Source organism: Trichosurus vulpecula, chromosome 2 (genome assembly GCF_011100635.1).
Source record: "Trichosurus vulpecula isolate mTriVul1 chromosome 2, mTriVul1.pri, whole genome shotgun sequence".
Taxonomy (NCBI): Eukaryota; Metazoa; Chordata; class Mammalia; order Diprotodontia; family Phalangeridae; genus Trichosurus; species Trichosurus vulpecula.
This window is the reverse complement of record NC_050574.1, coordinates 179,768,585-179,787,821: the sequence shown is the minus strand read 5'-3', so window position 1 is coordinate 179,787,821 and position 19,237 is coordinate 179,768,585. Positions and strand designations below refer to the sequence as shown.

General features: G+C 38.1%; 1 protein-coding gene across 2 annotated transcripts in view; it reads right to left on the bottom strand.

The window, feature by feature from the left end:
• Positions 1-210: 210 nt before the first annotated feature.
• The window catches only part of IFT88 (intraflagellar transport 88), a 118,435-nt gene continuing 99,408 nt past the window's right edge, over positions 211-19,237 (bottom strand). For both annotated transcript variants that reach the window (XM_036747391.1, XM_036747392.1), the window contains 2 exons: positions 776-886; positions 211-483 (listed from right to left, as the gene is read on the bottom strand). In XM_036747391.1, coding sequence (XP_036603286.1) covers positions 362-483; positions 776-886 — 233 coding nt within the window. In that variant the 3' untranslated portion in view covers positions 211-361. The remainder of the gene's footprint in view (positions 484-775; positions 887-19,237) is intronic.

Here is a 19,237-nt window from a genome sequence, read left to right as displayed (position 1 = left end):
GACCTTGTATTGAGCACATCACTCCTCATTGTGAGAATCTCTAATATGTTGATTTAACAAAGTTATAATCCCCATCAGGCAACAGGTTCAATGCCTTTTAAGTTTCAAACTCCTAGCAATTAAACTTAACTAAGGCCTTATCATGGATATTTTGAAAAGTAAAGTAACGTTTCTCCTCCACCCACTATGTGACATAATGAATAAGGTCACTGACATAGGGAATAGTTTTATTTAAGTTTTGAAATTCAACAAATTTGACAGTATACAAAATTAAATGTAAGGTATTTTATCAAAAAGTTAACATAAATGTTTTCTTGTAAGGAGACCCCATCTGATATAGTAAATAATATTAAAATACAGATTATTCAGGAAGCAAGTCATCTCCTAATTCTTCATCAGCAAAATCGTCCTCATCCATCCTTTTTTTGGCTGCAGTTTTTGGTCTTTCTGTTTGTGGGCCCAGTGGATCCACATATGAGGCATCTATGGTTCAAAACAGATGTTTCATTGATTATGTTATTATGAATAGCATTACATTTATTTAACTATTTCACAAGGATTACATTGAAATAAACAAACATGAACCAATTTCTTGTCAGCAACAAAATTATGAAATTCACAGTGAACAGAATAAACACAACACCAAATTTTCTCAATTTTTTCTTATAAGCATCCATCCATTAAAAAATTCTTAACACTGCCACATTTAAAATGAATGCCAAATCCCCAATGCATTCATTAGCCCTACTCCACTAACAGAAGCAATGGCACTCACCTATTTCTTTGTTACTGCTACTTTCATAAGGTTCATTTGTCCCAGGTAACGATCGTAACTTGGCACTCAGACGCTCACCTTTGCTACTGGAACTAGAGTTCTGGCCACTATCTGAAAACATGGGAATAGAAATTCACTTGTTTCATAAACCAAAAAAATCACAAAACTGTACCACATTATCTTAGACTGTATCAGGTTTGCCATAATACAGGCATTCTTTCTCGCTATGAAGTCAATTTCTGATGGCTACAAATTCTCTTTGGGTAGCTCTAACAAATTGAAAATGTGACAACAGGGGTCTTAAACATACTCTTTCAAGTCTGGGTAGAGGCAGTTTCAAATTTCAATTTAAAGAGATCTGCTTCTGAAAAGTCCCAGCTCACATCCTCATGGGTTTCTAGGTTCTAGTCTGCGTGACTGGAGGTAAGGGGTTTCAACTCTTTGCACTTTGGTCTCCTCAGCTATAAAAGGAGGGGATTAGGAAGGCAGGACTAGATGACCTCAGAGGAACCACTGAGGATGAACAGCACAGACAGAATTTGTCATAGTATTAAAACTATACCACCAACCTTATTGCAATCACCTCTTGGAAAAAAAATAGGAGAACAAACTACTCTCTCTAGCAGAGAAAAGCTTCGGGGTTCTGAAGATGGTGGTTCTAGTGCTGCCACTTTGGGCAACTCACTTCACATTTCTAGACTTCAATTTCTTCATCTGTCAAATGATGAGACTAGAATAAATGATCTCTAGGGTCCCTTCTAGCTTGAGTAATGATCTATAAGCCTAGTTCTTATTCTGACAATTAATTGTGACAATTCCAAGGACTTCTGAGAGTAACATTCTTTTTTCTTTCTATTGTAAAAGCTTCACTCTTACTGAGAACAGGGAACCCATTCAGGACCCATTTGTTTCTGACAACATTCTGTGTTTCTCTGTGTTCATTACATCCATAAAAATCAGTTGGTACAAAAGCATTAACAACAAAAACTCATGTTTCCCATTTCCCTTCCCCTCCCTCTATCCCACTTCCACTCCAGGTACTCCTTTAGCTTCAGATTTTAGACAGGGAGTAATAAAAACCAACCCAAGCCTTTTTTTTTTTAAGCTACTTTGAGGTCTCTGAGAAATTCCAAATAGCTAAGCATTATTAACATTGCTAATATCTTGAATTTCATATCAACTTAGTCTTTATCCTAGTTATTTTCCCATATTTAATGCCATCTGCCTTTAAACACTGGGGCTAGGACCCCACTGAGGTAAGGCGTGAAAACGGGCTATTCTCTGCATTCTTACTAAAATTTCAACTCAAGAGTTGTGCCTTGCAAGTCCAAAATAGCAACCTCTCTTCAAGGTACTGGTAATTTGAATGCAAAAAGAAAGTTCGGATCACCCACCTAACTTTCCACATAGACCAATGCAAAAATAAAAGGTCCTTATGGGCAGGGAATATTTTCATTTGTATCTCCTGTGCCTAGCAAAGTATCTCACACATCACATAGATAATGACTCACAAATGATTGTTGAATCAAGCTGAAATTTACATAGTTTAAAAATTCTTTTCAAAGGATTTGAATTATGCATGAATATTTTGGATGTATCCCTTGCCCCGCCTAAACTTTCAGTCTATTACAAACTCTTCTTTCCAGGTTTGGATAAAGTGATAAATGCTTTTTTTTTTTTAAGCAAGAAACTCTTCCTTCAGGAAAGCAAGCTACCTAAGGGAAGTAAAAAACAAAAACAAAAACAAAAACAAAAAAAAAACCAAGGAGGTTCTACGGCTGTTTCTGGCTTGGCTTGATTTTATGTTTGTATAATAAAGCAGACTGTCAAATTCATGTCAACATAATACAAATGATGAGCATTTCCTAGAGTGAGGCTGAACCTATAAATTATAACAATTCCCATTCAACTTTCTAGGTTACAGTCCTAGTTTTGCCATTAGCTGTTCAGTTTTGGGCCGGTCATACAACCCTGTCTGAGCCTCAGTTTCTTTTTGTGTAAAATAAGGAGGTTGGAGTAGATGATCTCATAAGTTCCTTCAGGTCTACCTGAAATAAAATTCTACAGTTTTATCTCCCTGCATATCCTAAATTTCAAAATATTAAAAATTCAGTTTGTGGAACATTTTGGCTTGAGAATACACAGGTCCTATCATCAAGATTTCGAAGATAACTATATCTGAAAAGTTGACCTTCCAATGATAGTTTAAGAAATAACCTAGCATTTAAATCTTTTAGCAGGGAAATCTCTCTGGTAAGGGATTAGAGGCATACACTTAGCCGGAGAAAGCTACCTGCTCAGTTACCAAGAACACTGAACAAGAAGGGGTCAGAGAGACCTAGGTTCAGGTCCCAGGTTTTGTCACTTGCTAGTCTTATTCAAGATTTTTGGCAAGTTACCCCTCCTAACCTGTTTTTTCGTCTGCAAAATGGGAACAATATCTACCTTGCCTTCCTCATGGGAACATTTTGGAGAGCCAATGAAATGAGGTCATGTGAAAATGCTTTGAAAACTGTAAAACTCAATATAAATGTAAGGAATGATTGTTTGCGTAGACATTTCTGCCTTTCTAGCTGGCTGTGAACATTCTATTCAAAGCCCTGGTTAGTGTGTGGGGCCCCATGGAATGTAGCTGTCCTGACAACTACCCAACACTCAGATAAAATAAAATTCCAATCTCGCTGTTAAAGCAGTATTTTGGACATGGCTGATGTTTTTCTGTTAACGAAGCCTTGAGCTGCTTTTTTGTTTTATTACCAAGACTGAAATCCTGTCAGCTGGGATAAAGTCTAACTCAACTTCTGCTTACAAGGGAGGCTGCACCTTGCCTTGACTGATGTTATAAAAACATCAACTCATGGTAGGCAGGAAAAACAACACGCACCTGTTTGAGACATGCTAGTATGCCACATTTTTAAACTATAAGAAGTCTTTTTGTAGGTTAGGTGACTTTCATAACACAGGCTCTATTCAGGACACAAATGAATTAAAACTAAGAAACTGGCTACATAAACTTTCACCATATGCTCTCTTCAAATAAAAAGTGAATTTGGCTTACAAGGGAAGAGAGATTTTCGACAGAATAATTAGGGAAAATCATCAAAAGCAATAGACAACTGAATGCAGAATAAAACAAAAAGAACTGAATGGCCCATGTTATATATTTGCTAATCCTCTGGAAAGGGTTAAATTACTACGGATGACATTTCTCAGCAAGGATGTATTCAGTATAACATTAATTTTTCTATGATATTAAATACATGGCTTTTCACTAAAACTTTACTCTGATACCCTCATCCTGGCAGAGAGGTTACTCTGGGTTCTTTAAAGCTATGATAACAGAGTACAAACTCTGGTAGGTCCTGTCCAAGCTGGAAGTATGGGCTTTGAATATGGACCTGACAAAGAGACTGTGCATTTCTCTCTTTTACAAGGCCCAGCCTAGCTAAGTCCATGGAAACTCATTACCAAATGGTGATTTGTCATCATGTGATAAATATTTTGGGTCACTGCAATTTATGAAGACATCTAATGAGATGAGAAAGAAATTTAAATGGCATAAGTGTAAGAAGTACTATACTAATGAACTCTCTATGAGTTCTTTGGAAATAAGTAAATATATGAATGATACCATGACCTGATGAAATAAAGTAAAATATTCAACAATTTATCTTATTTCTTATCACTGATAGTAATTAATTTGATCCAACTGGACAAGCATTTAAGCAAGGTGTTGTGGGAGACATAAAGATGAATAAGATATAAGTCCCAACCTTAAAGAACTTACAAACTAATGGAGGAGATAAGATGTATACAACCAACTTTAATATAAATTAGACTAGGGTAAAGAGAGGTTTAAGGAGAGGTTCAAAAACTAAGGAGCCAACCAGTGAGTTTGGGAGAACAGAGAAAGGTTTATGGAATAAGTGGCAAGTTGAACTAGGCCCTAAAGGATTTCAATAGGCGGTGATGAAGATGGGGGTGGGAAAGAGGAAGTGAATTCCAGGCACTGGGAATGAAATTGGGGAAAGACCAAGATTAATTGCTGTTAAGATTTATAGTGGATGGGGAGGTCATGTCACAGAGCTTAGAGCATAGCATCCTTTCTGGGTAAAGTGATCAGCACTAGGAAGATTCTCCCAAGAGAGTGTTTTGAGAAGATAAGGGACCTTCTTGAAGAAAGAATGGGATCTGATAGAGGGTCTTAATATAAGCACTCCTTCAAGAAGAATTTATCAGGGGATGACTGGTAGGCATTTCAAATAAGGTAAGGGAAAGGATGAAGTGTTTGTGGAAGGCATCTTGAGAAACGAAGCCTTTCAGTCAGATGGTCCAGTTTAAAAGGCACTTGACTGTTTTAGGACCGGATGCCACAACAGCAATAGCACAATGACTCCATTTTTCATCGACGTCTTTTTGGGAAAACAGGAAGATTTTGAGATTCGGGGTTGGGGAGAGACTCCTTACTTGATTTCTATGTCTTAGGAATCAGATGCTGCCAGGTAATAAGGCCTAGATAAAGAATATGGTTCTCAAAAAGACTGTAGGGTGGTGGAAGATGTATTTAATAATCCAAGGTTTGTTAAGTTGAAACATGTTCAAGGTGGTATTTTCCAAAGGAGCATTTCTAACCGGTGCAGGATGGCTTTTAGTTGATCTACGAGGATAAGGATTTTGTCCAGTATTCACCATTCTGCAATAATTTGGTTCAGAGACCATTCATACAAACGTGTAGATAAATAGCTCAAGAAGTCTACTCCCAGTTGTATCTTCTCCTAAATGTGATGCTCAGACCCAGGAATAATTTTTCAATATACAGCATATGGGATGATGGTCTAACTTGGCTGAATAATAAAATAGTGCCTTCTTCTTTGCTAACCAAGTAAGTAGCCAGCTGGTTGCCAGATAACATGATCACCTTTCTTTATCGGGATGTCTCTGACAGCTTTAAGGATAGTTTGATTTTCTTTGGTTCTAGTAGTTTAATATAAAGGGCTTTCTGCCCTTCCAAAGTGTTCATTGTATACACCATAGCCTACGATAGGGATAGATGTTGTCCAAGTGGTCTGATGGGGCAGGCTTATTTCAAGTATTGTCAGGTCCCAAACACCTATAACATTTGATATTTCCAGAAAGTCTCCCATTCAAATAAAAATTAGGACCAATCTACTTAGTTTAGCCTAGATGAGACTGAGCAAGTTTTGAGTCATGAGGTCACAGACTGGACAGGAGTTTAAAGTGGTGACTTCAAAGTCACTTGTGGGTATATCATGCGGACTCTGAGGGTGAAACTCAACCATAAGCATTACTTCTGACAGGCTGAATAATGTTGGAGGAAGTGATGAAACTGTGTTAGCCAGGTCCACCACAAAGTTTTTCTATTTGACCTCAATCTGGCTTTCATTAGTGCTTGAAAATACTTTTACTCATATCTTACTGCTTTCAAGCATCTCCAACCTCTCTCTCTCGGCAAGACCCTTCTCTTCTGCCAACAGCAACTTCATTTCCATTGTTTTACTAGCAAGTAAGGAGATCGTGAGAATGCTATCTATACTGTCATTCTTGTGGAAAAGATGGAAAATTGTGGGCTAGATGATAAGCTGGGAGAATTCAGAACTGAATGTCCAGACTCAAAAGGCAGTCATTACTGGTCAGATAGGAAGTCTGGAGTGGTGTGCTTTAGGGACTTGTGCCTGGCCCAGGGCTGTTTAACATTTTTATTAATGACTTGGATAAAAGCACTGATAACATGCTTATCAAACTTGCAGATAACACAAAACTGAGGAGAGCTAGCATGTTGGATGACAGAATCAGTATCCAAAAAGACTCTGATAAGGCAGAATACTGGGACAAATCTAAGAAGATGAAATTTAATAAGGATAAATGTTGAGTCTTATATTTAGGCTCAAAAAATCAACATCACAAGCACAGGATGGGGGACTTATAGATAGATACCAGAATGAGGCAGGGCTGTGATATTATGCCATACAAGGATCAGCTGAAGAAATCAGGATGTTTCCCCTGAAGAAGAGACTTGGGGTGAGGTGAGGCACATATGACTACTATTTTCAAGCGTTTGAAGAGCAACTATGTGAAAGAGGGATTTGCCTGGTTGTGCTTTGCCCCAAAGGACAGACTAGGAGCAATGGGTAGAAGTTGCCCAGTGGTAAATTTAGGCTTGATTTATAGAACCTTCTTAACAATTAGAACCATCCAACAAGTGGAATCAGCTATCCTGGGGCTTCAAGACCAAAGATCTTAAACAGAAGACTGGATGATCACTTCTAGGTTATGGCATACAGACCAGAGGAACTTTGTGCTCAGCTATGACCTGGAATGGCTGGCATTTGAGGCCCCTTTGATTCTAAAGTGACCCATTTCCTAAAACAAAACCTCCAAAACTTTTGCTTATCCCTGCTATCCCTCAAACTATCTTCTTTCCCTCCTCCTAAACTTTTAAAAGGAGCAATCCCTCCTCATTTCCTTGACTTCCTCATCCACTCCTACATCCTTTTTAGTCTCTTGTCACCCTAATAAAACTGCTCATTCTCTCTCTCAAAGGTCTCTTAATGACCTCTTTATTGATGAATCTACTCCTTTGGTCCTCATTCTCCTTAACCTCTATCTGCTGAGTCTAATGCTAGTGCTAATCTGTTACACTTGTTTCTCATCTTCCTTGACAACAGACTATCATAGTTCTTCACCTCTCTAAAAGCTTCTTTTGTGTGTCTCCTTTGCTGACTCAACCTCCTCCCATACCCTCAAAATCCCTATAACTGCCTTTGCCTTCTCCCCAAACTTGTCTTTTTCTCTGGGTCCGAGGCTTCAATTAGCACCACTACAAAGGTGATTCCCAAATTCACATTTTGCGAGGTCTGACTTCCCTCCAGAATTTTAGTTCCATATTTACAAGTGTCTACCAAATAGCTATCACCACTCAGATATCCTATAGGGATCTTATGTTTCATGTGTCAAAAACTGAACATCATTCTCCTCTAAAACCTGTCCCTTCCCTAACTTTTCAACTTGTTGCTGGTGCCACCATCCTCTGGACCACCCTGACTTTAAGCCTTGGAGTTGTGACTCATCCTTTCCCCCAAATTTAATCACTTGCCAAGTTCAGCTGACTTGCCTCCACAACACCTCTTGTGTTCATTTCCTCTTTTTTAAACTCACCATAACCACCCTATTTCTGGCTCTTACTACCTTTCAACAGATTAGTACTGTAAAAGTCTCTTCCTTGGTCCCTGTGTTTCTAGTCTCTTGCCCCTGATTGATTCTCCAAAGTAATGCCTGGGTAATCTATGTAATCTACCATTCATATCATAGAGTTCCTCTGTTTAAAAGTTTTTGGTGGCTCTCCACTGCTAACCAAATAAAGACTAACCCCCTTGTCCTGGAAACAAAGGCCTTCAATCTGTGAGTGTTACCTCATGTTGTATTCTAGCCAGCTGGCTAAGTACTAGCACCTGTTTTTGTCCTCGCTGTCGTTCTCTCAATGAGAGCAAAGGCACTGAGGTAGGAGAGGATATTCCATAACTAAAATGGATTCCCTTCTCCCCATTTTTCATGATTGAAATCCCTCCTTTCCCTCAAGGTCCAGTTCAGGTTCTACCTCCTCTATGAAAAGGAGGAGTAAGGGATTTCTCCTTTCTAAAATTTCTGATCACTTTGGGTCCTCTCCTTTGCACTTAATACCTAAATTCAACTGAGCAATATTTGGTGAAGGTGCATGAAAGCTAAGCATAAACAAGCAGCATCCTACTGAAATTTGTAACATTGTCCTAGCCTTGCTAGTTACCTGAGACAAGGTCTATACTTTGGAGGAAAGGCTTCCATTAATTCTGAGTCACGATGGAAATCAGCAGTTGAAGCCCCATGAAATCAGAAGTCTGGAGACTGAAGATAAGGGCAAAAGCTCTTCCTTTAATCTGTTTTGTCTATATATGGCAAAATTTGAAGAAATGCCTATCAGTGGAGCTAACCCTTGATGCTATTAGACACAAATGGAGGTGTGGTATATAGGAAGTATATGCAATGGAAAGGAGGATTCAGGTGGATTCAGCATCTTAAGACTTGAAATTTAATCTGGCTCTTTCATACTCTATGCAACCATGGACAAATGCCCTTCCCTCTTTGGGTCTCAGAGTCTTTATCTGCAAAATGAGGGATTGGACTGCATGATCTCTCAGGTTCCTTCCAGCTCTTAATTGCTCCTTTGATATTTGCTGGCAGGGAGAGACCAAAGAAAAGGGAGCACTGGTTTGGCCCCATCCTACCAGATGCTTCCCCAATGGCACAGTTGTCTGAATTTGGGATGGATAGGAGATATGAAAGTCTACATTCTTCAGATCTACAACACAAAACCAATGCCCCCAGCACAAAGTCATCTTGCCTAATCATATGCTATACTCCTCATTTTGGGGGGTGAAGAGGAGAGAAGGAGGATAGGAAAAGTTCATTGACAGGGTCAAAAGGACTAAAAAAGAGATTAGAGGGGGCAGATGAGGGAGAGCTACAGGAAATCCTGCACTATCAGCAAGGGAAGAGGAGGCTGGTGTCCTACAAACCTGAGGGAATGGCTAGTGATAGCTACCAATGTGCAGTTGACCTTTCCCTGGGTCTTTTTACATTATGTGGGTACCAGTGGAGCACTCGATTTGTCTATCTACTTTTCCTCACTCTGGCTACATTGTATGCCCACCTTTTAGTCTATCTACATATCCTCAGTTATATTCCTTATACCCCTTTTTAAGTGTAGGTCATCACTGGAAATATGCTGCAGCCTACTTGTACCCAAAAGCCATCTCTATATTTCCTTTTTGGTCACCATCTTGACCCCTCACTTACTCTGGTGCCTTGAAGATTGTGGTGTTCCAAGATTATTGAACATTACAGCATTCCTGGGAGAACAATTGTTAGTTATAGACTAGACAATGGATTTTGAAAATTAATTTCATTTTTCATACATTGTTTCACCAGCTCCTTTTGAGTATTCATGGATCTCAAGCACAATAGCATTTACAAACAGAAGCATCTGGAGGACTTTTCCATCTATAGGGAATTTCTATCTCTTCTAATTTGGACCTTGAACAAGAATCCTCCATTAAAGTGGTGAATGACAATGGTGAGCACAACTGTTTTATGCCTCATCTGGGGCTAATAATCAGGGGGTCATTGAACAGAGTTCTATTGCCCTTTGAGTATTCTCTCCTTAATCTTTAATCTCTCTTTGCTTAGCGGATCCTTTCCCATTGCCAACAAACCTGACCAGATTTCCCCCATACTAAAACTCTTATTTTCATTTCATCTTCATCTGAGCAAGCCATGCCCTCAAAATGTCATCCTATATCTCTACTCTTCATCACATTCAAACTTTTAGAAAAAGGCCACAGATACCACCTGCCTCTACCTGCTTGCCTTCCATATGCTTCTCAACCACTTGTAATCTAGTTTATGAATCCACTATTCAACTGAAACAGCTTTCCAAGGTTACCAATCACTCTGCTGCTTTTGGAATTGCTAACAAACCCCCTTTCCTCCTGGATACTCACTATTCCCAGCGTTTTTGTGACACTATTTTCTTCTGGTCCTGTTATTTGTTTGACCCAATATCCTTTGGTAGATTATAATCTATGTCTTACCTCCTAGTATACCCTAAGGCTCTCTCTGTCTTGGATTTTTCTCTAATTAGGTCAAAGGTTCTTAACCTAGGAATCTCCAAAGGGTCAGTGGATAGATTTCAGGGGGTTGGCAAACCTGGATGAGAAAAAAATACCTTTATTTTTCACTAATCTTTGGTTTTCTTTATAATTCTGTATCTTCTTTTTTATGTGTTTAAAGACATACTCAGAAGGGGTGAAGCCAGGGGTTTGTTCAGGCTGCCAAATGTGTTCATCACCCAAAAAATGTTAAGAATCCTTGCTTTAGGTGATTTCATCAGCTCCCATGGGCTCAATGACCACCTCTGTGAAGGAAATTCACAAATCTACATATTTATTGTTCTTCTTTCTCCTTAATTCTCTGGTCCCACATCATCACCTGCCAGCCAGACACCTTCATCCTGATGTCCCAAAGGGATCTCAAACTTAACATGTACAAGACAGAACTCATTATCTTTCTAAATCCATCCTTCCTTCTAACTTCTTTATATCTGTTGAGGGCACTACCAGCCTTCTAGTAACCAAGGTTTGCACCCTTGAAATCAACATTAACTCTCCCCTCTCAAATCACCCCACATATCTAATCAGCTACCAAGTCTTGCTAATTCTACCTCCACATCTCTTTCATTCCATTTCTATACTCACCTTGCCACAATTCATAGGTCAAGCCCTCATTTCTTCTCACCTAGTCTACTGCAATAACCTAATTGGTTTTCTTTCTTTTTCCTCTCCAGTCCATCACAAACACAGCTGCCAAATCTACATTCCTAAAACACAGGCCTGATGATGTCACTGCCCTGCTCAAGAAGCTCCAGTGGTTCCTTTTGGCCTCCAGGACAAAGTACAAACTCCTGTATTTGGCATGTAAAGCCTTTTACAACCTTGTTCCACCCTCTATTTCCAGATTTATTTCACATTACTCACCATCAAATACTTTATGTTCCAGCTTCTCTGTCATTCCCTAGGCCTGGAATGCTCTCTCTCTTCAGTTCCATCTCTTGGAATCCCTAGATCTCTTCATCTACCTGAAGCTTTTCTTGGACCCCTTCTCCCGCAAGTTGTTAGTCTTCTCCTGCCACTGAAATTACTTTGTATTATTTTGTTTATACTTCTCTGTGTACATGCTTTATCCCTCAACAGAATGTAAGCTCTTTGATGGTAGGGACTGTTCTGGATTTCTCCTCATATTGCAAGCACCTTTGTACTCTGCACATAATAGGTGCTTAATAAATGCTCAATTCAATTTCATTTTATCAAAGAATCTTACATGATCTTCACATATTCATGAAAGAATCCCTTTTTGCAAGAGAACCTTTTAGTCTACCAAAATATCATTTTGGGGGCGGTGTGGCAAGAGAGAGATCTTCAACTAACAATAAATAACAGTGGGCTCTTTTTTTTTTTGAGGCAATCAGGGTTAAGTGAGTGGCCCAGGGTCACACAGCTAGTAAGAACAGTGGGCTCTTGTATTCTTTACACCTTTCAATCAATATATAACCTACTGTAGAGAATAATTTGTGAAAGCCTATCAGTTTCCATCTCACATTTTCACTAATGACACCCTCCATACGTATGTAGTTCATTTTTACAAATATTATATAAAGATGTGGAAGTGGTGATTTTCCCCCCATTCTTGTTTCTTTCCCTCCCTGAAATAAAATGATCCCTCTGTGTATTTGTGATTTCTTAAAAATCAGTCTTATTACTTTATTGAAAAACTTCCTGAGGACCTACATTTAATTATGTATAAATGTAGCCCTATTTACAGAGGGATAAGCTGTGAGTAGTAGAAAAGTGAGCTCTCTGGCCTTCTGAATCAATAGGAATATTATATGAAAGTTCTCCCTGGGACATGGAGTAGCAATCTAAGCATGTTATTGACAGCCCCAGAATATTTTACCACTTGTTTCCAATGCTTATTGAGGGAACAATTTCAATGGCTTACCAAACCTTTGTCCACATAGGCTATAATTCTTCGGAAGATCCTAAGGGAGGGGTGCTATGGTTAAATTAGGAATATACCAACCAACCCTGGTCAGGGCTGACTTTAAGAAGAGGAATAAACTTCAAAGGAGAAAGGTCTATAGAAAAGGTCTGATAGAAAAATAAAGAATCTATTCCTGGAAGATAATATATGCTACCCATCCAGAGATAACTGAGTGGCACAGATAGGATAGTTTTTAGAGCAGAAGCTCTTTGAATCAGCATGTTGTTCCAAAAGCGATGTACTCAGCTTAAACAGTTGTAATTACTGCCTAGATTAGGAGAGGAACTCCGAGGCCCTTACTAGTCAATATGAAGAGTGTCAGGCTATGGGAACCTAGACACTAGTGGGTGACACATAGGGATCAACCCAGGAGAATGGTAAAAGGTGATGGAATATTGTTGAAAGTTTATGATATGTTAGAGTACAATGCAGAAGCGTGTCCCTGTAGGAATGCAATTTTCTTCTGGGAACTGGTGATAGAGAAGCCATTGTGGGTTAAAGGACGATATTTTGATATTTCTATTTTTTAAAATTCTTTTTGTCCAAACCTGCGTAGGGAAAGTGAGGAAATTCTCTCTCTGATGTGTAGAACAGCAAAACTGATTTTCACCTTAGGGAGTTGACTAGGAGGTTAAGTGACTTGACCAGGGTCACACCCTGTCTCTTCATTATTAATACAAATTTACTTTTGTTACATTTGGTATATTTGACAAATGAGAAGTGTGTGAGGTAGTGAGAAAATAAAATGTGAAGACTTCACAGGGAACATATATGTATAAATATATATCTATGTCTATTCATATCTATACTTAGAAATGTTTAAAAATCAAGAAATAGGGAAATAGGGAAGTAGAAAATTTTGCTGAGGCTGTGAGAGACTGATTGCTCAGCCTCTGGGAAAGTTTTCTTCTGGTTCTGGTTTAAAGATCTGTTCAGTAAGAATAGGGTCACTGTGACCTGCTTTCCTTTACTGTAAAAGTACTGTAGAAGAATGGAGAGGGTCTCCCCCTCTCCCTATCTTATTCTCCTTCTTCAGATTTATAGATGTCACCTCAGTTGTAATCATTAACTACGGGAATGGGAATTGGAGTTTTTGTGCCTTGATTTCCCAGTTCTTTGTCTAGCTTTCATGCTCAGATAGTAAGCCCGCCTCCCAGCCAAGAGAGAGAAGCGTCAAAGGTGGGTGGGACTTCTCTTGTGTTAGGTATAATTATTGATGCTTTGCCCTTGTACGGGGTGTCCCTTGCTAGATCTGTTGTGGCAGAGGACGCCCTATTCTCACAAGAATTGAATACAATTTTATTTCTGTTCCCACCCTGAGATGGCTCCTCATTAAAAATTAATTTTTTTAATTGGTGAGGGTTTTTCATCCCACACAGAAGGCATAAAGCTGTCCAATGGGACTGCCTGACCCAGGTTTCTGGGTTCAACCTAAGAGGAAAACAACTCCTTCACTAGTACCATTGATATCTTGAGAGAGACATGGCAATGGGCTAGTGGGCAAGTCACTCTACCTCTACAGACCTTAGTTTACGCATCTGTACAATAAGGGGACTGATTTTCTAATTAGAGGTCACCTAAGACCTAGATGACCTCAGAGTTCCCCTCCAGCTCTCAGTTGATGATCCTGTACATAGGCACGTGTATTTTAATGCTGTTACATGTTTTAGGCATTCAGTCACATAAGTATTTATTGAGTGTCTGTCATGCACAAGACACTGTGCTAGGTGGTTTTTGGGAAATCAAAAGATGAAGACATGCTCCCTGTCCTTGAAAAACTCACAATCTAGAAGGGAAGATAAGACAAGCACAAAAACTGTGGTGATATAAAACAAAAAATTAAATGCCATAACAGATACAAAGTTTCTGATTTCTTTATTTCTCACTTATCTTTAGAGGTGTTTGTCCAGCCTCCCATTACATTTTAAGTTGCTTGTTACCAGATAAGTCTTTGTCATTCCCCGCAGTACCTAAGCGCTCAACAAATGTCTCCTGACTCTGTGCTCCCCCATTCAGGTTCAGTAAAACTTATGAAGTGACCTTCTACCCAAAATGCTTGCTCACTCTTGGGGAAGACTTTGATAAGCAGGGCATAAACATAAAATTAAAAGCCTGCATTTTTAGCAAATATGACATGTTTCACCTTGTGGAAAAGGCACAATCTATACAGTATGACCATGAAGTTAACTTCTGCTCACTGATCATATTTTTTATTCCCTTACGTCATAACACTAGAGACATATTCCCTGAGGGAAAATATTGGCCCAAAGACATAACACAAACAACACCTAAGAATGCAGCAGACCTTTAAAATCATAAGCTGTGTTTGCAGGAAGCAGAACTTACAAAATTAAGTTTACTAATTCTAATGCTCAAACTGTCATAAAATGCAAGTACGGTGCTAAAGTAGAAAACATACCACAAACTGCACTCCTTTGGGGATAAATACAAATTAAGGAATTGTGATCTATGGAGGATCTGACCCTTAAAATTCAGTTAATTCAGGAAGGTAGGTACTTCCCCGATTTTTTTGTTTTCTGGGACATTGCCTTAATTGTTGATGGTAAGACATCTGAGTTGTATAGTACCTACTGTATGTTTTACTTTAGCCTGACTGCCTGATCAGCAGCACTCAGGGTCCTGGGTTCCTTCCTCTTATAAGCGAAGCTAACTTTCCAGGAAGTGCCAGCAGGGAGGCAGTTTTGACTGACTTTTTTTCAATGAATTGACTAGATGTTTTGGTAGCGAGTAGACATAGCCTTAAAGAGAGATTCTGCATATAAAATAGTAATGTATTTTTACTCCAAATAGTTAAGATATATCTATTTCTTATGAAATTAATCTCGTAAAACACACTAAAGTATCTTGAGTCCAGTAATGGACTGAACCAGTAATAAAGAAAGGAAAGGACTGGGAGTCCAGGCACATGGGTTCCAGTCCTACCTCTACCACTAATGGGTAATGTGATCTGGGGCAAGTCACACCCTCTCTGGGTCTTATTTTCCTCACCTGTGAAATGAGGAGGTTGGACCTGATGACCTTTAAGGTCCCTTCCAGCTCTAAGATCATATGTTCCTATAATATAAAAAGTCCTGGTTAGGCTCTACTCCTTTTTCAACTATAGTAAATAACTTGGACTACACTAATTTAGAATTGGTGATAGATAATGGAGACCTCAGCTGGGCTGAAATTTATTTTTGAATAACATATGAAGAAAAGTTTCCTATACAAATTAATGTGAAACAAGGTTGCCCAGAGACACATTTAAACTACTAATGTGAATAGTCTTAAAGTACCATCAAGCATTTTAAAAGCATATCTTGCATATAAACTAATTATATTTGAATATGCTAATTACAAATATTATTATATATTAAAGCACATTTTCTATGATCATTTGTTAAAATAGCTATAGGTTTAGTATATGTAAGCTAATTCAGACTACCCTTCTCTTAGTCATTGACAAAATGTTCTCTCCCCCACCCCGTAAGATACTCAGTTGTCCAGGGATTTCGATGTTAAAATGTGAGGTTTTAAGTATTTTTAGGCATTGTAAATGGAAGCTTAACATTCAAGTGCAAATTATGAATTCTTGAATGGGAATGTTATAAACAGTGGCTGATTCCTTTGGTAGGGGAGAAGGAAGATTCTGGAGAAGCTGGGGTGGAGCTATGTAAACAGAACAAGTGCTTTTAAGGAAGAATAATGGAAGAAAATGGGAAGGGGTGGTAGAGTGAACAAGTTACTGGACTTTGAGTTCAAAGGACCTGGATTCAAATCCTGACTCTGCTAGTTTTTAGTTTTATGACTTTGGGGCAAGGTACTTCCCCTTTCTATGGGCCTCAGTTTCCTTATTTGTAGAATGAGGGGGTTGGACTAAGATCTCTGAGAATATCTTTTAGCTCTGAATCCTATGATCACAGGGAAAATGATCTATAGAATATTGTAGGACATTTTTTATAGCACTGGTGGTATCAAAAGTTGGAGAGGTAAGAAAGGAACACAAGATTTCTAGGGAATACAATTCTTATTACTATATTTAAATAGTACTTTATAGTTTACAAAGTATTTTTATATACATTATTTTATTTGATCTTCAAAGTGAAAGTTATCTTCACTTAACAGATGAGGAAACTGAAATTCCGAGTGGGGGGAACTTAATACTCTTAACTATGAAACCCCCATGCTAGGGCCTTCAATGTCCACACTGGTAAGCGTGTTACATTGCCCATCAGATCTAGCCCAGCTTCACATTCCACCCAGACCATGTTATTGGAATGTGAGTATCTCTACCTCTTTCTGGCTGCTACTCCCCTATGTATGAAGTTTCTCCCTATCAGAATGCAAACACCTTTAGGGTAGAGATTGCCTCACTTGTATTTGTATCCTCAGTGCCTGGCACATAACAAGCACTTAATAAATTCCAATTCATCCATTCATTCAGAGAGGTGGAGAGAAGTGCCTGGTCTAGGGGTTCACACAATTAATAATTAGAGAAACGGGATTCAAATTTAGGTCTTGGGACTCTAAAATCCAGTACTTTTTCTACCATTGTAGGCTATTCAAAGAGAGATGGAAGAGAGGTGGGAGAGAAAGAAAGGGAGGAAATCAGTTGAGATGATAGAAGAGGTACCTAACCCAGAACTGAAGAATAGAAATAGGGTTGACTAGTCAAAAGAACTGAAACCCCAGGGATTAGGACCTAGAGAAAAGGTCTGTGGACTCAACTAGGAAGTGGTAAAAGGAATTAAAGGAATTTTTTTAGTGATTCAAAACTGGGCTAAGAGAAATGAGTAATGTGAAATTGTATTTGAGATACACCTCAGCCATATGCAACTTGAACTCCAAAATTCTCCCACATTAGAGTTTAATTATTTATTTGAAGCCAAGGTATTTGAAAGGAAATTGCTAGACAGCAAGAGGGTAGGAGGTGGAAGGGGATAGGAAAGAAGTCAGGAGACAGTCCAATTTTTGATTGAAAAAACCCTTTTTACTCTTGGGTGGTGGCAACACAGCACATATGAGAAAAGGAAATCCGTTTGGGTGTGGTGCTATACTGGGTTTCATGAACTGGTCCAAATATGTAAGATTTTATTGTATTTTTCAAAATTGAATATACAGTTTAGAATACGCAGAAATTTTAATGTAATAAGTGTTCTCTATCTGTAATTTGCAGCAAATATTATTAGAATAAATTTGAGAATTCCAAAATAAGCAAAAAATTAAAACTGGCCTATCATATAAAGTTTACAACTCACATCAAGAATAATAAATTGCTAAGGAAAAAAGAACAGCTTGGAAGAAAGAGAGAAAGGGAAACTGAAATCATAAAGTATTAAAAGAAATGAGAAAAAAAACAAATAGGAAAAGATTAGTGAGATAATGTAAGTTGGCAATTAAATGAAACATATTTTTCTCATCTTTATCTAATTATGATAGAAATAATGAAGAACATTTCTGTAGAAGAAGTTAACAGACAACAGCAAAGATTTTCTGAGCTCTACGTAAGATTTGCTTAGTGTTCTCTATAAATAAAATACTTGTTTAGATTTTAAAATCATAAATCAATAAAAATGTTATTTAAAAGATTATTCTATTAAATGCTAATATTTTGGTCAGCATGTATATTTAGATTTTATTTCTTACTATAAAGAAAAATACACTGTAGTGCAATCCTGAAGTTTCATTATTATATTGTATTATGTTACAACCAGCAGTAAAAGAGCTTCTAATTTATAGCTTAGGAATTAAATACTATTATAAAGACATGAAGGAACCATTATATTTTCTGTCTATTAAATGGTACCAGGAAAGGCAGGGTAGTAGATAAGTGGCCTTGGAGTCAAGACTACCTGGATTCATTCCCTGCCTCTGTTGCACAGAAACTGTGTGACAATGTTTCAATGTCTCTAGCAACTGTCTAAAAATGTTAAATTACACATGAGTTGCCTGTGAATTACCCTGGGTGGATAGAATTTCCATACCAGTGGTTCAACAATTGGTTGAAATCACCAATCCAGATCAAAAAACCAAGGGGTACCTCAGCAGCAGGAATTAGCTAATGTGTTTTCTAGTCTATCCAGAAAACAGAAGCCTGCTCATGTAACAGAAATAAAAGGGGTAGACTAGGGAGTGATCAAATTGAAGAATTCCCCAATTAAACTGATGAGACACAGGGAACTTCTTCTGCCAGACCCTTTGAATCAAAATAAAATCATTAGTAGGTATTCAGTTAAAACTGCACTGAACAGCTAAAATATAGTATAATAAAATGTTAATTGTTTTTCCCCTGATAATCCTCCCAAACCTAATATTTTAAGTGCTATTAGACTATTAATCAACCAAACAACAAATATTTATGAGTACTTATTTAAAATATATATGCTTGACACTGTGATCAATAGACTCTTGACTTCAGATAACTCCCTAGGCCCCACAACATACTTCTGGAAATCTGGTATTGCTCTCCAACGTAGTGATGCCCTCCAGTTTGGCTATACTTGCCAAGCTGCCTTCTGCTTTGCTGCTATACAAATACAAAGCTACAAAAAAATCACTGGTTTCTCAGAATCCTCAACATAGCCAATTTACTTCTAGCTATTAGTTTATGCTTTGAGAATGTGGCATAGAAGTTATTAAATTTCAATATGTAGTTGCCACATTAAAATGATTAATATGTACAGATATTTGTAACAAAGTTTCACATGTAGTATATGTGATTTACCTAACTCTAGTGCACTAGATATGTAATAGTGTTACTACAAATTCAAGTGTATGATTTAGAATCAACAGAAATAGATGTTCATGCAGAAT